At 35.2% G+C, this 21279-nt stretch overlaps 1 protein-coding gene across 4 annotated transcripts in view; it reads right to left on the bottom strand.

Moving 5' to 3' along the window:
• The window catches only part of PHIP (pleckstrin homology domain interacting protein), a 105877-nt gene that overhangs the window by 13922 nt on the left and 70676 nt on the right, over positions 1–21279 (bottom strand). For all 4 annotated transcript variants that reach the window (XR_007888920.1, XM_051613752.1, XM_051613755.1 and 1 more), the window contains exons 21-33: positions 20250–20390; positions 19512–19588; positions 18574–18805; positions 16823–16942; positions 12847–12954; positions 12306–12430; positions 12048–12130; positions 7580–7691; positions 7307–7368; positions 6452–6607; positions 4382–4502; positions 2275–2400; positions 325–397 (exon numbers count right to left, since the gene is read on the bottom strand). Coding sequence is in view for 3 of the 4 variants with exons in the window: in XM_051613752.1 (XP_051469712.1) it covers positions 325–397; positions 2275–2400; positions 4382–4502; positions 6452–6607; positions 7307–7368; positions 7580–7691; positions 12048–12130; positions 12306–12430; positions 12847–12954; positions 16823–16942; positions 18574–18805; positions 19512–19588; positions 20250–20390 (1536 nt within the window). In the remaining variant the exon portion in view is untranslated. The remainder of the gene's footprint in view (positions 1–324; positions 398–2274; positions 2401–4381; positions 4503–6451; positions 6608–7306; positions 7369–7579; positions 7692–12047; positions 12131–12305; positions 12431–12846; positions 12955–16822; positions 16943–18573; positions 18806–19511; positions 19589–20249; positions 20391–21279) is intronic.

Raw genomic sequence — 21279 nt, 5'->3', positions numbered from 1 at the left:
TACTTCACTTATAATTTGAGTCTTTACAGTTCTATCCCTGTCCCTCTGGGAATCATTTCAATGTGACTGCCGGCTTTGAGACCCTCTCAGAAGTCTAAGCAGCATCTAAATCTAAACTTTTATTAAAGTTAAAACTCTCTGCACTAGAGGAGGAGGCTGGGTTTTACCCACTTTCTTAGCTGACAAACAGAAACATTTAAATGACAGAAAAGTGCACTCCACTCCTTACAGTGACTGAAAACAATACTTTCATATCCAGTAGGTCAGAGACAGCAATCCTATTTCTCCTGTCTATCAATGCCAATGCCTGACACAACCACTTACCTCATCAGAGTCAGACAACACTTTCTTCTTCATTGCATTGTATAATGGAATTATGTCATAGCAACTCTGGTCTCTGTGTAAAAAAAGAAATACACACTAATGTTTATTTTCGATCTTCATCTAAGGAATCAATGGTATTTTGCTTAGAATAAGCAAAACATTTATGTAGCCATTTCCAAATAAAGTTTTTAGTGTTACATAAATGCTAAGAGGACTGCAGTAACAAGAAAAGCTAATCTTCTGCTCAAAAACCTGTAAAATATTATCTGCACTCTGTAAAATACAGATCACTTAACCGTGTCAAAGTGTAAAATTAAAAATCATAATCCTTTACCATGAATTCATTAGCATTAGAAAAATCTGATACTATACCACATAAACAGCTTTGGGGCCCATCTAGCTTTGTAAGAAACACATTTAGTGCACAAAAGTGCAATTTAATACATTTAGCACCCATAATGTAAGACATTTGGAATGTAATGTCTATTTGTGTAAGGACTGTTATTGTAGAAACCTGCATAATTAACTCAGCAAAGCAAAAAACTATTTTCAATTCATATACAAAATAAAGCTCCTACACTGGAATCATACTCCATAATACAGGCTACTGCAATTATCACTAGAACAGCTGAGGAAAAAAAAATCATCTAGCAACACCACCCCACCTCTCTCCCCTCACACCCCCACTTCTGCTTTTCAAAAGACCTAGTTAACTTAAGAAACTAAGCCTTAGATTCTTAGAGGTATCTAGAGATTTCACTCTCATTAGAACCATGGGGCTTGCCTTCCATGGTTCAGGCCTTCTACCCTACAGTTAGAACCTTAAAAAAAAGTCTGGGCCTTATATGTATTGCTAGTTAATTTATGAGTATATTAATAGACACAAGCTATAGGCCATTATTAAATAACAAGATCCAAGTGTTGTGCTAATATAGCTAAGCCAATTAAAAAGACACTTTGAAAAACCCTGAGCTGCTTAATTAATCAGACAAAAATCACACAGGACAAAGTTGTTAAAGAACAAAATTAGTAATAGTGAAGTTGTTTAGATACGTATCTGTTCCTAAGGATGTACTTCACTAAAACATTTAACACCTGAAGCAGTTAAGTAATTTCCACTCTTCAGCCAGTATCACAAATCACAGGCACTGAAGGTATCAAAGATTTATGTATGGAGTCTAAGTCCTAGTTTTCCAAATACATAATGCAATTTTAATATTCTTAAGAACACACAAAATTAAAAAAAAAAACAAACCAACAAGATTCAATTTAACACTAACTGAATCACTAAAAATGTCACTCTTTTTGTTGAAGCAATGAAGTATCTTGCTGTTTCTACAAGGTGGGAACAGCAGGATTCCCTGTGCACAAGCAAATCAAGGCAGTGGACACAGTAAGCTCTTCTTACAAACTTCAGATCTGCAGATGTGTCAGCTGACTGAGAAATTTGGAACACCTTTCACTGAGTTTTTCTATAGACAGTAACAAAAAAGAACATTTGAAAGACAACTATTTCTGTCATCTAAAGCCTCCAATTTTTATTTTCCATATGAAACATAACATTCAATCACACTACAAACTGTAAAGACTTTAGAATTAAATGCCTGTAATTATGTTAAGATAGGCTGTATTGAAACTCAAAATTAAAACCCTAACTTATCTATAAATGTATCTATCACTCCATGAAGATTCTCAGACTTATTTTATCTTTTAGCACAGTCTCTTGAAATAAAACACCATGCCAATCTTTGCCAATCAACGTATTATAAAACTTCAGCTTGTTTTGCAAACTTTCTCATTCTGTCTTGAGATAAGCTTTATTCTTTTCTGCCCAACAGCAGACAACCAGCTTATTAAAGCTGTAGAACTATTTCACTTTAAAATCCAGTTCTGTAAAAGGCTCAATACCTTGGTAAGTGGCAGGAATAACAGACCTACTAAACAACTCACTTTATGAAGTGTAGCAGGAGATCTGTGACAAATTTGGCAGATTTGACAATAGGGCTTCCAGGTTCATTAAATGTGCGAGTATTATGTTCTATGTATCGGACTTCCCACATCAATGAAGAAAGGCGCCTGTATTGGAAAAGAGGGAAAAGGGGAGGGGAAAAAAACACAGACTTTATTTCTAGTAACACAGATGAAACAGGAGAAAAAGCCTTACATTTTTCTTCCAATGTATTATGCCATTGATAATTTTTTTACATTAAATCAGCATGCACACTTCGATATGCTGTCCTGTGTGACCAGAAGGAGCTTCCTCAGGCTTCCTGCTCCATGTCATGTCCTGCTGTCATTTATACAAATGGCTTTAAAAATACATAGCTGATGCTTCTCAGGAAAATTCTGCTTCAGCTTTTATTATTCCTTTATTATATACATAACCCAACTTATATCACACCTCTCCAGTCACAGCTGAGATTTAACAAAACAGTAATATAAAATTATTAAGTATACTTTTTTCTGACAGATTGACAACTATCAGAATTCCTCATACAGCTCTGATTTAATGACCTAACCACAGAGTAGCCACAACGTTATTAAAATTTGCACAAAAGCAAAAATAACTGAAAAAAATTTTATCAAAATTTTTAAAAAGCAATTAAAAAATAAAATCCATACTGTTTCAAATAAAAACTCTGACAACACAGAAATCACAATTACATTCAATCTTCTGTTTTCATGCTAGTAAAACATGATGAAAAGAGATGCTGCACAAGTAGAGTGAAGTGGGGCATCATTTAAGATGTTTAGAACAGCATAAGCATTTAGATGCAATATGATCATGTTTATGGGTCCAGCACTTAACTCTATATAATGCCAGCAGTGACTGGGAAAGATAATATTTTTTCTGTTTTATTTTGTATTCTATTTTGTATTTTCAGAAAACATAGAGGCATGCTAACACTCCTGAATCAGAAAAGAAAAAATATGTTCTGAGGTAAGTCTCATGAAAAGCTACCAAAATCAGAAGCAATCTGAACAATCCCTCCCTGCAGAAGGTAAAGGAAAAAGTTTCACTGAAAAGCACAACACAGGGTGGTTGCTTATTACCTAACAAGGCCTTGGAAATACTACAAACTAACAAAACTGCATTTACTGGAGAAGATACGGTCATTAACAAAAATAAGTGCTTAGTCTTCTGACAAGAGAAACAAAATTCAGTAAAATGTCCTTGCCACCTCTGACTGCAAAGCAGTGCATTATGGAAGTCAAAGCTGGATTACCTTATATCATCACACCATAAACATGGAACAATAACTGTGCAGTAATAAAAGCTAGGTTGGTTTATCTTTAGATGATAACTTATATTAATTTAGAATTCAATCTTCAATTAGTATGCATGAAGTACTACAAATTAGTTTTGAAATTTGGCCCAAAACAAAATTTTATCCAAGTTTATTCAAAACAAGTATTTGAGGGACAGTGATTTTCAAACCAGAAATATCCCAAGAAACACAGAAAAACGAAGTAATTTAAAGGAGTATAATCCTACCCAGTATTTACTGCAAAAAAATACAGCAATTGCAATCTGTTTAGGACAACATAAAAACAGTGTCAAATAGTTCAATATTGTTTTTGTTGCTCTCCAACTGTTTAAAATTTCAAGGCAAAAAATTTAAGAAGCTATTTTCTTTGCAGCTTCTGAAGTGACAGTGCAAGATTATTATCTTTTTTTTTAAAGAGCATTAGGACAAAAACACTTGACATATTTCTCAGGTTTCACTTTAAAAAAACTGATTTTAAAAAAAATTAAAGTGGAAACTTAATCCTTCTGATTAAGTCACTTTACTGACCTCGTCTGCAATTTGTATCTCACATGATGCAACTAATTTGCATAAGGGGTAACCTGAATGTCACATAATTTTAAATTACATTTTGAAGATGACATGTTCAATCCTTTTTAAAACTGTATGAAATGGAAACCTAGATCCAGGATAGAAGATGGGAAAAAGCGGAAGAGCACACCTGAACTCATCTCCTAGTTGTGTGTGACAAGACAGAGAGCTGCCAAAAATACAGTACTTCAAAGCAGGAACTGAGAATCGGATCTAACCTGTAAAATCTGCTTTCCAGTCTTTGTTTAATGGTACTGAGGTCTGTGGGATATGCCACAACGGTGCAATACATTGGGTAAGCTTGAAGATCCACGGGTGCCACAAATGCAGAAGCAATATCTAGATAGAATTAAAAAAATAATAATAATAAAAAAAATTTGACAACTCCAGCTATATACTCCAAAAGTAATTCTGCAGTTTAAAGATTTTCAGCTCCCCCCCCAAGATATACTGTTTCTTTATGTTTGAAACAACCAGCATTTTCCCCAAAATAACAACTACGCTAGATATTCTGCACAGTTTGTGATATTTTTACACATCAAAGTGCTTGCTGACGTGTGTGCTTCAAGTACAATCGTTGCAGTGACAACCCGCTCCGCTGCGCACAAAAAGCCACACTCCTCACAGGCTTGGCAAATGTATGCAAAACACACACATTAGTAAAGTAGATTTAAATGCATAAATCATACATATATGAAGACATGCAATTCAGTATTGTTATCTACAACATGGACTTGCATAATTTGGTTTCATATTGCCACTCTCCCATCTTCAAACAAAACGATCATTAAATTCTTACCATAAAAGCTACAGTACTATTTCCATCTCATTAGGATACAGGGAAAACCCAGACTCAGAAAACAGAAACACCATCTTGTGTCCCTACCTAACAGCAAAGAAGCCTTCTAAAACTAATCCACCATAATGCTAGAAGACTGCTGAGCAATTTACAAGTATGTACACCTACGAACTTCTTTTTTTTCCTCCTGTGCTTAAAAGCATCATGCTAATGTTTTACACCTCAAGCAAAAATACAGTAATACAATAACATAAAAACCCTTTAAAGTCTCTAAAGTCTTTAAAAGCAGAAAATGCTGTTGTTAAACAGACTGCTCTTCTTCTAAAAGCTGTTTACTTACTCTCATGTATTTTCTAGCAACCTCTACTTTGCACTGATATGCACCACAGATGCTAGTTAAACCCCAAACTGAGCAGTAGGCCACACAACACAGCACAAAATATAAACTCATTACAGAGACAACACAGTGAAAACAACTCAAACTTCATTTCCTCAGAGTTTTTAAAAAAATGTAATTCTGTAATTTGGATTACTACACTGTGTGGATACTTCCTTTCCTTTGGAAAAAATGGAAGCTAGATAGCAAATGCAGTAGGTCACCGAAGAAGTAATCATGTGGTAATCATGTGGGACATTTAGGTATCAGAAATATCTCAAGACTTAAGAGTTTTCTGGCTTTTCTGAAATGTCTTGCCTTGCTTCAAGTACTTCCAAAATCAGTTAAAAAAATAATTATCTGTGACAACTTAAATGTTTAATTTATGACCATTGCTACCCAAAAAACCTAAGACACCTTACTTAACACATTTTGCTCATCATGAAACATCCGAGACTTACAATTCAGCCTGTATTTACTGATGGATCTCCACCTCACACACTCACCTTAGATCAGTGATGTGTTTAATGTTTTAACAGTTACCTTTCCACAAGCTGCCTAGAAAGAGTAATTGCTCTACAACCAAATAGCAAGCAGCTTTTCATAAGGAAAACAGTTACTTCAGCCTCAACATTCTGCTTTTTCCTAACATTTTGCACAACTAAAGCAATGCCTGCAAGAAAACAGGCATTAGAAAAAGCTACCAACACAGGAGAAATCTACACATAGATATCTGTTCTCCAAGTATATAAGATTTTTTTCCTATCTGTCTATAATCTAGTTAATACACTGTTCACCATAAAGTTTGCAATTTTAACCTCAACAAGAGGTTCTGATAGCTAAAGTAAAAAAATCTGTAAAACCCAAACTCCTAGCATATGTCAAATTTATCTATCAAAAAGCAACAGTTATGTTTGAAAACAGGAGAAAATTTACGTTTCGTATGTGCTCACTACAGGAAAAATTTAAAAATGTGCAATGAGAAAGTTTTGTTCCAGTTAAGGGGTAAAAAGGTATGTTTTATCACATTAATTTTGGTAGTGTCAGAAGTATACATGAGCATAGTTTGAAACATATAACACAAAAACGTTTCCTATGTTATTCAGGATTTACCTAGAGTCATGAGTTGGTTTATCCCTGCAATGATTCGGTCACACTCCTCGTCTCGGGTCCTGGAACCCCACTCTCCATCCAGTGGTTTGTAGAGCAACGTTCTACGTTCATCATCTGTTAAAGGAACACTAGTTCCCAGTTCTTCTGGAAATACAGCTAGAATGTAACATGAAAACTAAATAAAACATAAACCTTGTCTTTTGTGTAATACATATATACCTGCAATTCAAAGATATGTAACATCATTTTACTAACCAAAATAAACTCAGTATTCTTGGATTTCCTCAAAAGACATTCTGGATGCATCCAGTATTCTTTCTGTATATTGCTGCATACTAAATCCAAACCGTTAAAATGCAGTTTGGTCTGCAAGTTCTCCATGAAACAAGATTTATCCTCTTCCAAATAGCTAATGGGAGTATTTAATTTAGAAACCACTAAGACACTCTTTTACCACAATTGAATTTTTTTCTTTGTTATTTAAAAAAAACAAACTAGAATTCTTAGCAATAAATTATTTTGGTCATAAAACACTCAGTGATTTTCAAATGGAGTTTAAGATAATGACTTTTATGTTAATGCTAAAAATCAACAACTGTACATCACCTGTACATTCTGTAAGATTTCTATTTCCAACACACACTTAGTCTGCCTGAGTCTGGTTTTATGGTATTTTGCAGTTCATTTACCTTGATATACTTTTATTATTGATTTAAAGATGTTCTTCAAATGCAACTGGTTTGTGGGCCTTTGGTCCACTCCCAAAAAAAAATGTGATTATTTAGGTAAAACGATACAACTTTTTTCTTCTTTACATACACCTTTAAAGCAAATTGTATTATTAATGTACCATACCATTAGTTGGTATCAGCTCCATGTCCCAAGGGCTCATCTTCTCAGTATCCCCATTGTCCCAGCTTAAAAATAACCACAATTAAGTTATCCACTAATATTGCTTCAACAATATAACTATTTAATGCTTGTAACATAACTTATTTATATACCACAGTATTATAATTAACTGGTACTGTGAGATGCAGAAATGAATTTAATGAAAGCAGGTTGCTCAGTCAGTACTTCAAATAAAGCAGCTAATTTAAATAAAAGGTTGAAGATAAATTTGCTAACCAGACATTGTAGCACTGAAATAAGCTATCAGGATAATCAGGCTGAAGAGGTTCCTGGCTTTCAATTGTTCCAAACCACCAAGCATCATCTATCACTGACCTGAAACGATCACCTAGGTAAGAACACAAAATAATTTCATTAATACAAGGCACCTTGCTCCTACCAAGAAAAGCAGGTTTTAGATACCTTTGACTTGATTTTGAATACAGAAATCCTTTTGAACACGTGTAGCATCAACAGGCAAACATTAGTCATACTCAATTTTTAAAAAATATTACTAAATTCTTTCTGAATGCTGCCTTTAAACCAAAATAAAAATTAATATGGCATTTAATAAATAATTTGCAAATCTATCAATATATTCTCTCTATATTATTTCTTTAATTCATATGAAAGATAAGGCATTTCAATGCTCTAACTGTAAGACTAAACTTCACTTGCATTAAACACTACATGCTACCTTAAAATAACTGAGCATTATGATGCTTCTGTATGGGGAATATATGCTGCTGAGCTTCTTCTCCTTAGTTTCTGAAGTGCTTTTTCAGCTACCCAAATGTAACTCTGAGATTAATTCCCTTTACTATGCAGGCAATTTGACTGATAAAAGAATAAAATTTATTAAATCTTCTTCAAAAGGTTAGGAAAGTAATTTACTGTGACTCGAAATGGTTTCACTACTGCAAAGCATTTGCCTAGCTGACAAAAAAGGTCAGAAGCATTATTAAAAAAAAAAATTACACATGAGAATATGTGTAATACACACCACCATCAATTCTAACATTTTCTATGACACACACCACAAAAGTTAGAAACAATTTTTAGTGGAATATTCAGTTCACTCAATGCAAGAATTAACGTAATTTGAGATTCCAAGAACTGCACATTTTTGTTTTAATGGGATTTGAATATAGACACACTTCCTCAACTGATGCAGTGTTTGTTCTATTTCAGTATAGCTACATTCTGCCCAAATGCTTGCTGCAGTTGTCTGAATTCATAGGAAGTATATGTATTGTCAAAAATGTTCTGCTTTCTTTACTCTATTTAAAAATAAAAGAATTACAAGTAATTCTAGTACAAAGATTCCATTAATAGTTCTAATTGTGCTGATTGTAACAGAACCAAGCATACCAGAAATATCTGAAATGCAAGATGAAAAATGTAAATAAGGGTTCATGATTTATTTTAAAGAAATAAATTATTCTGAAGAGCTCTTGAAGTACAGTCTCCCAATATGGCATTCCCTAGTTTTCAGTTTTACAAAGAAATGTGTGTAGGTACAACTGTGGATGCCTTCATGGGGCTGAACACCAAGCAGTTCAAAACCACTTAAAGGAGTGTACTAACTGGCAGCTGCTTTCGATTTCTCAAGAGCCCCAGCACTGCTATAGACAGCAAAAAACAACATGACTGGAAAATCCCATGGAATAAGATCTTAAGTCACTATTTTTCCAATGTCCTCTGTGTAGTCTCATTTATGCAGACAGCAGGACAAAAATTCTTATTAGAATAAGGATTTTGCATAATTTTACAGAACTATGAGTCACCAGAAGACATTCTCTTGATGAAAATATAAAATGTATATTGAACTTAATTGGCTGCTACGTAAGAGACAAGTATGCAAACCTGCCCAAGACACACCAAAAGATACAGGAATCCTACTAGAATAGCTTTTAGCTCAAGTATTGATCTTGTAAACTGTAATAAGACATAGATATGCAATAAATAGAATCTGAGTAGAAGTAAGAACCTGTAACTTCTCAAACTTTCTAAGTTTGTCCTTTCTGAAAGGATTAATACATAAATATACACTTAATATTAAAAAGTATAAATATCTTAGATAAGCAAATATCCTTACCTCATACAAACAAAAATTGTTAAGCCATTAAAACATTGATCAGAAAATTTAATATCCAGAGACTCTCCAAAAAGTAGCTATAAAAATACTGATTTGTAGGCTAAGTGCCAGAAATCATAGAAGAATAAGAAAAGATAGTAACAGTAGTCCTCAGAGACCAACCAGCATTTTGGGGATTTCAAATTCACGTGGTTAAACACTCAGAGACAGTTTCATGTCCAGTTCTAACGAATTTCTCCTTATCTTGGTAGAAAGTATTATCTGCTTTCAAGGAACACTTTATATTGTGTTCCACACTGCAACAAACAGTGCATGGTTTATTTTAAGTACATAAACTGGTAAAATATCCAAACTGTCAATGCAGAGAGTAGGGAAGCACACTGGAAGGCCCCTGGAAGACCTGGAGCAGCTTTAACAGCAGTGTCTTTGCTATCTCTGCTTTAGTAGTTCATACAGTCTTAAAGGAGGAGACTATTTTACCATGATTTTTACCACCCAAAAGAGGAACTGAAGAATGAACTCTAAGAAGTGTGCGTTAAGAATTACAAAACAGTATTAAAAACTACTGGCCTGAAACTCACATTATTTAAATTAAAGGTTTGAGAAAACCTCCTGGCACTTTCAATACTTTTGTGTAGCTCTGCAATTTTCTAGAAATACAGCTGCCAGCCCAGCAAGCAGATGCTACTTGTGCTTGCAGTCTTGAGAGAAGCAAAGGTAACATTTCAAAGCCCCTCCACTACTCCTGTATTTCTATCATGACATTTGACAGATGACTTCTGACTTTTGGGAAAACATGTATGGCATGGCAGAGCAGAAGATCACAGATCCAATAACCATGAGGAAAGAGGAAAGCTTGGTGATGTATTAGTAGGTGCTGACAAACCTTGGCTCTGAAGGGATCTTTAAACTGAATTTATCTTTAAAGAAGAAATAAAGGTTTAAATTTCCTATTGAATCACAAGCCTAGGGCCTTCATTAAATTGCCTACAGAACTGAAGATTAGCTATCTTTTCAGACAATGTAAAGTAATGCATGAGATGGTATGGAACTTATTAAAATGGTATAATGTAATTTATACATCTACTGCTAAGGCACACATCCTAAGCAAGAATAACAATTTACATCAACACACAGGAGATCAAGTCATCTTTCCTGGCAGAAAAATCAGGTATGAAACAATAAAAAAAGAGCTTTTAATATCCAGCTGGGACATTTCTTCAGGTTACTAGGCTACAATGAACTTGGACAGAAAACAGCTAACAGGCTAAGAAAGCAGCATATTGGCAGAAATGTATGTTGGATCAGTTTTTGTTATACAGGTAATCAGATACACAATCACGTTGTTGCATTAAAAGTCTCCACTCTCCTCTATGATGCCTCGCCTGAAGTGGCAAGAAATGCTGCCAAGTCAGCTGTGTACATGCTAGCCTGGCTCCTGAATGGAAGAACCTCAGGAACTGAGCTGGCACAGTAATTGCTGCTACTTTACAGAAAACATGTTTAAAATTGAGACTTCTTTAAAAAAAGAAAAAAAAAAAGAAAAAAAAGGTGGCTACCAATATTTCACTTTTGGGAGGATGTAACTTTGCAGAATATACTGAGGTACTGGAAAGGACAGTGCCTGTAATTCTGTACATGGCACCAAATACAAATTCCTCTCTTGGGGGAACATATTACAAAAATTACATCCTGAACTCTGAAGAATCAGCAATACTTGCTTCATTCTCTAAGTTTCAGGGACAACCTAAGACTGTTCTTATGAATAAGAACATATGTATTTCCTGACCTCCTGGAAAAAGAAAAAAAACACCTTAAAGGATAATTTTGTCATAATGCAGCTTTCTCTTCCCCTAGTTACATTTAAGTGTTGAAAGCTGATCATTCTTATATGCAATTGTCATTATATGGAAAAGATGACCAAGAAATAGATCTGACTGGAGGACAAGCCTCTGTCATGGAAATCCTCCAGTATCAAACACTCTGAAATAACTAAAGTACAGGCAAAAGTAACACAAATCAAAAGCAACTCCACATCACACAGCTGTGAATTATAATTTTAAATAATTTGAAAGATAAGAAAAGCTAGTAAAAAGAGACGGGAAGGGCATTCTCTTTGTACAATCTAGAAATTATAAATTTCAAATATTGGAGAATGTTGTTTTCATATTTCAAGCAGAAATTCCAGAAAGTGACAAGTAATAAATAAAAATGTCTAAAATTCTAAAAATGCAGTTATAAAAAAGCCTTCAATTAAGAAAAAAAAAAAAAGGCAAGCCATATGTAGGGTACAATACATTATCCGTTACCAATAAACACCGTATTTCTAAAAAGCACTGTTAATTCCTCTCTCCAAACACACAACTGAGATTGCCTTTGCACCTTCTTTTGCAGATCACCTAAAGTATTCTTTTTGTTTGCTGTAGCTTCAGTCAAGGACAAAGTAGGACTCCACATCCAAATATGGACAGAGGTAATTCTCTGATTTCATAGCCGTATTACAATTTATTTACCGTAACCTACTTTTAGTAAGTTATTATTAAAATAAGTAGACACTTAGAAATACAAACAAAAAACAACACCAAAAAACTCCCCTGCACAACTCACCTATATTCCATCGCCTGTGTTTTGCATCATCAAACTGCTGCCTCAACACTAGGAAGTCTATGACATCTGGCATATCATGGTACCTGATTGCAACAGAACACACAACTACTAAGCGATAAAACAGCAAAAGCACAAAGTGAAGCACTTACCTACAAAGTTAACTCTTCAAAAGCAAAAGCTCAAGTATCTCTTAACTCTCAACCCCATCTCCCACCACAATAAAAGCCTGCAATTTGAATATAACATTGCTTTCCTTACTTCATGGTGAATGATCCTCCAGTTAGTTTACCCGTATCAGGGTCAAGAAAAGCTAGTTTAAGACAGCAGAGAGTAGGCAATCCCACTTCATACTTAATCCCAACTATTTTCATCAGCTCTTGCTCCTGGAACAAAGAAAGTGTTATGTACCACCACTGAAGTTAAGATGACTATAACAGCTTTCTGACACATGAAAATATGGGTATACTAAGACCACCAGATTTCTGCCAGAACATGTCAAAGTCAAGTATTTGAAATTTTAGTCTTTCAAAACACGCTATTAAATCACAATGTAACTTGTTTGAAAAGTATTTTACTATGAAGTGTAACCACCTCATCTGCTCAAGCAGATGCTAAATAAATACAGTTTAATGTCTGATTTCATTTGACTATTTATTGAGCTAACTCTTTCCCCCTCTTTTAAAATATGAAGAGCACAGTATAAACATCTGTATCAAGCAAGAATCTTCTTTCAGTTAGTTTTAGTTTGTTTTTTTTCTTAATATTAAGTTACTATGCAAAAATGAAAAAGAAGTCATACCCGTAATTCCATTTTATGCCATGGTTGTTTTTTGGGATTAATACTATATATTTTGTTCTTCTTTGCCATTACAACGTATGCTTCATGACCTTGTCGGAAATAGTAGACCTAAAAATGAAATGTGAGGAGCTGAAATGCAGCATATCACTGCCATGCAAGGCATGGATTTTTTTAGTCAACTTTTTTCCTCTGTTTTCCTGCAAAAGTCATAGATTCTCAAAAAATTAAGGAGTGGAAAATTAAAGCAGGTATAATTGAAATGTTTACAGAAAAAGTAGGAAACATTTAGAACACTATTCTACCTATGAGCAAAATACTGTGTTACACAAGAGGACAATCAAGTATCACTAAATTCACTATCTGGCTACGAATATATATATACATATTTATTATTTTTTTATAAGAAACACATTTTAGAAGGAAAATCAGCTGTTTGTACTTATTCTGGTTAGATTTTGGTGTTTGTTTCCACATCACCAAACAAACCATCTAACCAAGATGTGACCAAACTGAAAATAAACATTTCAAGTACTTATTAAAAAATTTCAAATCCTTCCACTGTAAATCGCCATGGTTCAGACATTCAGAGTCTCTTAGTTCTACTTTGATCCCATTGTATATGGTACCACGTGGATAAATATTTTTGTTGAAAACAGTAACTGTAATGAGGTAATAAGCTGAAAGCCTTGAACACATACTCAAGGAATGGATCTGAAACATGAAACAGAGCCAATGGAGGCTACGAGGATGATTAAGGGACTGGAACACCTGCCTTAGGAGGAAAGGCTGAGAGACTGGAGGCTTTTCAGTCTAGAGAGGAGAAGACTGAGGGGCAACCTAATGTCTATAAATACACGAGGGCTGGGCATCAAGAAGGCAGGGATAACCTCTTTTCACTTGTGCCCTATGATAGGACGAGGGGCAATGGATTAAAACTCAAGCACAGGAAGTTCCACCTCATCATGAGGAAGAACTTCTTTACTGTGAGGGTGACAAGAGCACTGGAACAGGTTCCCCAGAGAGGCTGTGGAGTCTCCTTCTCTGGAGACTTTCAAGGCCTGTCTGGACATCTTTCTGAGTGATCTGCCCTAGATTTTTTTGGGCCTGCTCTGCACAGGGGTTGGACTCAATGATATTTGGAGGCCCCATTCTGTGATTCTGTGATTAACAGAGGTTTTTCAAACTAATTAGGACAAATATCTGGCAATAGTTGAACTCCAGGTATGATGCATTCCAAATAAAAAGTTCTCTAAAAGTGCCCCAAGCCATAACCATGAAACTTCTATCAAGTAGAATGAGGGAACAATATCTTAAATGTGAAGGCCTAACACAATGAAAAAAGTGGAGTGAAAAGCGCTCAGTAAGTTTAAAAATACATGTATACAAATAAACACACTAATATTTGTATTTCCACATGCTTTCCAAACTGTTGTATTAAAAGTAAGTGTCTATCAAGCTTCTACATTAACAGTCACTGAACTTCCCTAATGTAACATGGCTATTATTTATTTTTAAATGGAGAAGGACTCTTCAGCTTCACATCACGTATTTTTTTAAACTCTTGTTTTTCAGAGTATTCAACATGCACAATATTCTCACAGGGAAAAAAATGCATAGTAGTTATAGAAGGCAGGAAAGCTGTGAGAATCTCCTGTCAGAATCTAACTGGCAGGAAAAGGAACACAGGCTACTGAGAGACAGATCTAAAATAACAACAACTGAAATTACACTTTCAACATTGTGACAATTGTTTCCCTTACCTTCCAGTGAATAAAACAAACAAACAAAAAAATCAACTTAGTGGCAAAGGCTAGGTACAATTCCTCCTACACTTGCTGTTTCTGATACAGCTCTACATAAATTCAACCCACTGTTTGCAGAAGTGAAACATTTGTACCCTGTAAATGGCTCTAAGCATTGCATCTTCTGTAAGAACAAATTAGACATCTATGGAAAAAAGGATTTGTGCCTTTTTCCAGGAAATTATATTTTAATCTTGACAAATTCCTGCTTCTGTATGTTTTGTGTAGTATCCAGACAGACGCATTCTTTATCACATTAATGGCAGAACACTACAAAGAACATGCATTGTATTTCGATAATCAGACAGGGAAAGGGCAGTCCCATCTCTGGTGTGTTCCCACTGATCCTCAGGACACATGACAAAGGTCTGTAAATGGCAGCATTCAGAAAGTGAAAAGGGATGGTAGGTGCTATTCTTATGCACAGAGTATAACTGAATACAGCACAATCGGTTTTTCTTACTTGTTTGAACAGAACAAATCTGAAATCTCTCCTCCGAAATGTTATAAAACATACCAACCATCCACCAAAATGTTTGAAGGCTACACAAAGCCTCTTCTCATCATATTTCTCTAATTTAACTGATCTTTTATTTCTGTGGATCTCAAAAGTGACTTTCTAGATGCATAGCGTCCTTTCACAGCTTAAATCTGGAAAGGGCAAGTGTCAAGAGATGGAATTTTAGACAGAACAGCTTGATTACAAACGTCCTCTCTTGGACGTTCCCTTGGTTCAACTGCTATTACCTTCTAGGCAGGAATTTTCCTGTTCACCAATATAAAGTATTTTTCAGCAAAAGAATGTAGCCTACTTAGATATTCCTAGTACACATTGCTCAAGCTATTCAGCAGGTGCCAAACACAGCAGCTTATCTTACTAAACCAATCAGATGTTAAAAGTAATAAGGTATGGATAAATCCTTGGCTGCTTCACTGTATCCAGACTGAATCAGGCACCAAATACATTGACTTGGACTTGATCTTTTGAATAGCAGTCTCCAAAACATGCTTGCTGGAGGGTGTAAATAGATAAGCATTTTCTCTAGTTACAACTCCTGACCTGAAGTACTCCTTCTCCCTCTCACTAGCAATGCAGATGTCATTTTCGCATAGCTGTGCAGTGAACTGCATGAGTGAAGTGATCCAGGAAAAACAGAACTAATTGCACATGCAACCTCTGCTCCTGGTTCAGTTTCTAAGGTGGCACCTACAAACAGCTCTAGCTCAGGACGAAAATTAATCAACTTTGCTATGTCAACTATTTCTCCAACTGAATTCTGAAGGTGTGAGCTATCCAACAACCCTGTTTAATACCTCAGAAATACACAGCTCCCTGAAGAGCCAACAGTCTACACATTGCAGTATAAGCCAGTTATTTCCTCTTATTTTAACCTGAGGGGACTTTAGGAAATATGCACTGCATCTAGTTTTCAAGATTCTCTTCTACCTGGTATCACTTACTTTCAACTCACTGTAATGTTCACATGCTGCAGATTTCAAAGTAGAAACTGGGTGGGTGCCCTGTTCCTACTGTATTTTGAAACATCTGGGCCATGTTTATTAAGTGTTTACAGTCTAGTTCATATACAATACACCTATATAAAACTTCTCGTGTGGTTTTCTGTTGTAAGAGACCAGCAGGAGTTTTCAGCTATCAGAAACACAAGTGAAGAGGAAAATACTTGCTTCAGAAGAAATGAATTTTAAAAAGAAAACACAAAAAACCCCACACTCCCCCAGAAGTTCAATTCCTGGTGTTCACTTTAAGTCCTAAACTGAAGTTTTCCAAACAACTTAATTTCCAATTTCAGTTCTTACCTACAGTCCAGCATACAAGATGCTCTGCAACTACAGACTAGTTTCATTAAATTAAAACATCTCACACCGCTTATATAAGTGTCATTTAACATTCTGCACATACTACAATGAGTGTTGCTGCAACAGCATAGAATAAAAGAAAGTCAAAGCAACACAGAATATTTTTTAAGTATGGGAAAGACTAAAGGAGACAAAAGCAAATTTTAGCCATATCAAAGAATGTTTTGAAGAAAATCCAAAGTATTCTGATAAGAAATAGTATTAAACACGTGGAAAAAAAAGGCATGGATGAAAATTAAAAAAAAATTTAAAAAAAGCTGAAAGAAGCAAGAACATAGAGGGAAAAACTACAATACCTCATCCCCCATCTGTGGCACAAATGGGCATCGACGAGGAACAGTGTCTGTAATCCATGCTGAAGGCAGCCATTCTTCCAGTGTCAAACCATTTTCTGCCAGAACTCCCACAGCCAGCCTCTGAAAAAAATGCACGTTAGATTAAAATGAATAAACTAACATTTGGGTAAGACGTGTATATTGGAAAGTGTTCTATCAAAATCGACTGCCAATTCTTAAGTATATTTAATGTAAAACCAAAATTAGTGCCAGCGTGAAGAAAAATCTTACTTCTTACAGTAACACCAAGACCCAAAACATTAATAAGCTGAAAAATTAACTGTGTTTCTAGGTGGTTTTTTAATTTATTGTTTTGGGGGATTGGAGGTGGGGACTCTTCTAACGAAGACTGAATTTATTAACACTTCAGTAACAACCTCTCATGCCCAAAAAGTAAAACTGAAATATGCCATTCTCTTTAACCATAAGAAACTACAACTATACAGCTGCTTCCAGTTAAGGAACACCACAAAATGAGGAAGAGCTTAACGAACATAAACAAAGGTAAAGCATGTGGAAAAAAACCTGGACTGTGTACATACATGTTACCTACTAGCATATTTACTACAAGGTCCTGTAGAGCAGCATTTTCAGACTGTGTGTCCACATCTGTAACTAACTGGCTGTCAACCAGTCTTTTATAATGAAAATCTAAATTAAGAGATTTCAACCATTAAACCCTGTCTGTTTTTCTGATCTCATAACTTCTGGATTCAGACTGTGTAAATGCCAAGAAACGATTAGTATTTAAACTACAAACAGCGACTGTGTATTAAAAGTAGACTAACCGAAGAGTAAAGACTACCACCTAACACCTTGTACATCTTACCAAAGATTCACAGTAAAGCTGATACTATGCCAACCTGCACAAACAGCTGTTTTGTCAGCCTACCTTTTAATAAGGCCCAAAACACTGAAATAATATTCTTAAGGAATGATGAGGATGCCTAATCTTATAAATAAACAAAATAGTTATTTAGTTACTTAGATGATACAGTTGGTTTCCTTGGGTATCACAAAAGTAGAAGCTACGAGCTTAAGAAAGCAACTGGTATCTGCCAGATACACCACTTCTGTCTCTGTAAAGAAAGAACCACCCAAGTTTTCAGATCTAACAACTAAAAAAAAAAAAAAAAAGCACCAAACCCAAACCATAGTCCCCCAAAACCACAACACACTCAAAATAACACGTCACTGAAAATTTCCAAGTACTGATATAAATCTGGATGACATGGCTAGATCAGAAAGCAAACAAAAAACAGTCAACAAAAGAACTGTGATCAAGTGAAACTTCCATTGAGGGAAGTACAGTAGCAAGCATAAGGCAAATATTGAAAAAAAATGACATGACTGTGCAGACCTAAAAGAAATTCCAGTCAAGCAGGGCAACAATCAGTACAACTGAAAAAATGCAGGCACATGTTAAACCAATACTTGATACATCCATAGAGAGAAAGCTTCTGTTCTGAGAGAAGATGGCATTAAGGACATGAGAAATGTTACTTAAGTGAAACACATCTAATTTAAAAGACATATCATTACAGCAATCTAGAATTAGATTTCCAAGAGCCAATACTTCTAATTTATTACTAGTAAAAGCTCTGATGTGTTTTCAAAGTAGAAAAGATTAAGTTGCAGAGGTAACTGAGTCATTCATCTAATTCTAAGACAGCAGGAGTGAGCATCCTTGTAATATACCAAGAACATCTAACCTTTTGTTTTCTCTCTTTGGGTTTCCTCTTCTTTGGTGATGTTGATGGTCCATCTTTCTCCTCAATACCTTTTTTCCTTTCCTTCTTAATTTGCTTCTTTTGTTTTTCAGGTTCTTCTTCATCCTCTGAACTACTTTCTGCTTTTTTTGTTTTAATTTTAGGAATTTTCTTTGGTGGTTGCAGATTGATTCCTGCATCTGCCGTCCAGTCAGAATAATCACTAGAGTAATCACTATGTATGATACAGCAGAGAAAAGAGAAATTAGGAAAACAAAAAGTCAAAAAGCAATTCAGAGTGCCTTGGATTATAGAATATAACCCACTATGAGATTATAGTTAACAATCTAGATAAATAAAAGAGTTAAATAGTTAAAACCAGGGCCTAAACACCTATACTCTACCTACAATTTAAAAGGTAGGAAAGAAAAAGCCTTGAGATCACTCTGTCTTGTAAGAAGCTTAACTTCTAGCACCACTAGAAGTAAACCCACTGTTCACTTGGTCAATTCAAGGTGATACATAATCAAGTCTGGATATTGTTCTCAGAACATCTGGTTTTGAATACCTTTGAACAAGGTTTAACATAAAAACAAAATCTGCTTAAGAAAGAAAGCACAGTTTGAAGCTAACTCAATCTTTGCTCTCTAACAGAGACTATCACACAGCTCAGACTGATAGTCATAGGAAACTGCTACCACGTGCCTGGAACACCCTCCCTGCAAAATCAGTTGGAAGAAGGTCTCTGGCAAACAAGGATGAAACCTTCCCTAAATTTTAATTAGTAATAAAGATAAAAATGAAATCCTGAAAGTTTTAAATTATTTTAAATATTTTATTCTAAATGTGCACAAGTTTTACTTATTACTAATTAAATGCTTACAGAGAAGATTATTTAAAATTTATCAGGAATTTCCTCTATAAGGTATACTGTCACTTACCTAGAACTGCCATCACTGTGCCATGCTCTTTCATCATCTTCTGATGTTCCACCACTGGCAACAACTACTTCTCCTTCCTAAGAAGAGGAGCAGGGCAGAGGAAAAGGCAGGGAAAAGAAAGCATTTTCTTTGGAACTCAAATACATGACAATATGACTAAGACTCTTCCAGGCTTTGTTTGTGTTAGAAACATATAGCATTATAAAAGATTTCTGTTGTTAGAAAAATACTTTTTTTTGCAGATACTTTAATTAACTTAAGTAAGTGAAAACAAGTAAGAAAATATCTATGCCTGGATAGATGCACAATGTAGAGCAACATTTTTTGAACACACAGCCAGTGGAGACCTGAGTGCTTCTCAATCTCCATCTAAAAAGGCTAGCTTACTTTTGAAAAGTATTTCCAGCCCTTTTTTAACATAGTATTTCCACATCTTTTCAATTAATATAACACAAAATCCCAGTACAAATCTTACATACTCTTATTTCTCCAGTGTAGCTAACAGAAGCACAGAATACTTGAGGCTTTGGAGGTCATGTTGTCCAACCTCCCTGTTCAAGCAGGGCCACCTAGAGCTGGTGACCACACTGACAGGCCATATGGGCTGTACTAACTAGGCTCATAAATACAGGCTATATTTAACACTGCATACACATACTTTGAAACATGTTTAATTAGCTGAAACAAGAATGAGTGGAAATGGAATATATAAGATGGTGTAATGAATAACAATCTTACATCTGAAGAACTGTGTCCATTTTCTAACTCTTCAGCAGGCCTTGCAGTTTCTTCTACTGCATATCGTGTACGGTAGTTGTGCTGATTAGCTTGCTGTTTTCTTGAGTCACTAGTGTCTAGTAAATTATCATGAGAATGATTCTGTGGAGACATGAAAGTCAAAATACAAAAATTTTTAGCATACATTTTATTACTACATGGCATTTTCCTGAATAATAGTATTCCAGGAAGCCGCTTTTGCAACAGCAAAAAGGCAAAAGTTTCAACATCACAGAACTCCAAACAGGACACCAGTCCAAACTGAAGATCTGCTAAAGAAAACACTCTACATGCATAGTCGTAAGCACAAGTAGTTCAGCATATTAAACTTTCTTTCCAGATATCAAAGAAAATTCTTATACTGAATTATTAGAACTCTTCATTCTCTACAATGTATCAGTTAACTACTGACAGGCAGTTAAGAGAGTGTAACAGTTCAAAATTACACAGAAATGGCCATCAGAGGAAGAGAGACTCTTACAGAGAACTCCAGGATGTGTTACTCTGCAGCTGAGGGGACAGATGTATTAGAAAGGAGACTCATCCAGTCATACAGCCCTCAGCACACCAAGATGACTATTACTGAGTGAAGGCCTTTAAATAGTATGATGATGCATGGAAGAGTTCAAATGAGTAAGTCAGTTGGAAAGAATGAGAGTTCTCATGAAGCTTGTAAGAATGAAATAAGGCTGTAACTAAGAAATACTTCATACTCCAGTATAAAGTGATATCAACCCTCCCATAGAATACACATTATGCAAACAGTTGCTCTCAACACAAAGTGTGTAATCTTATATTAGTCCCCAAGATCTAGCAAAAAAAAATGAAGACCTACAATCTTGGTTTCAAGAGTTTTGTGCTCACTTCTTTTGGCACCCATATTTGAACCTCAGTCTAGCTCAGAGCCAATAAAACAGTTTCTGGACGCACTCCTAGATCCCACAAAAGGAGGTACACTTCCTCAGTGCTTTCTTTCTTCCATAAAGGACAT

This window comes from Apus apus, chromosome 3 (genome assembly GCF_020740795.1).
Source record: "Apus apus isolate bApuApu2 chromosome 3, bApuApu2.pri.cur, whole genome shotgun sequence".
Classification (NCBI taxonomy): Eukaryota; Metazoa; Chordata; class Aves; order Apodiformes; family Apodidae; genus Apus; species Apus apus.
This window is presented reverse-complemented; position numbering and strand designations above follow the sequence as displayed.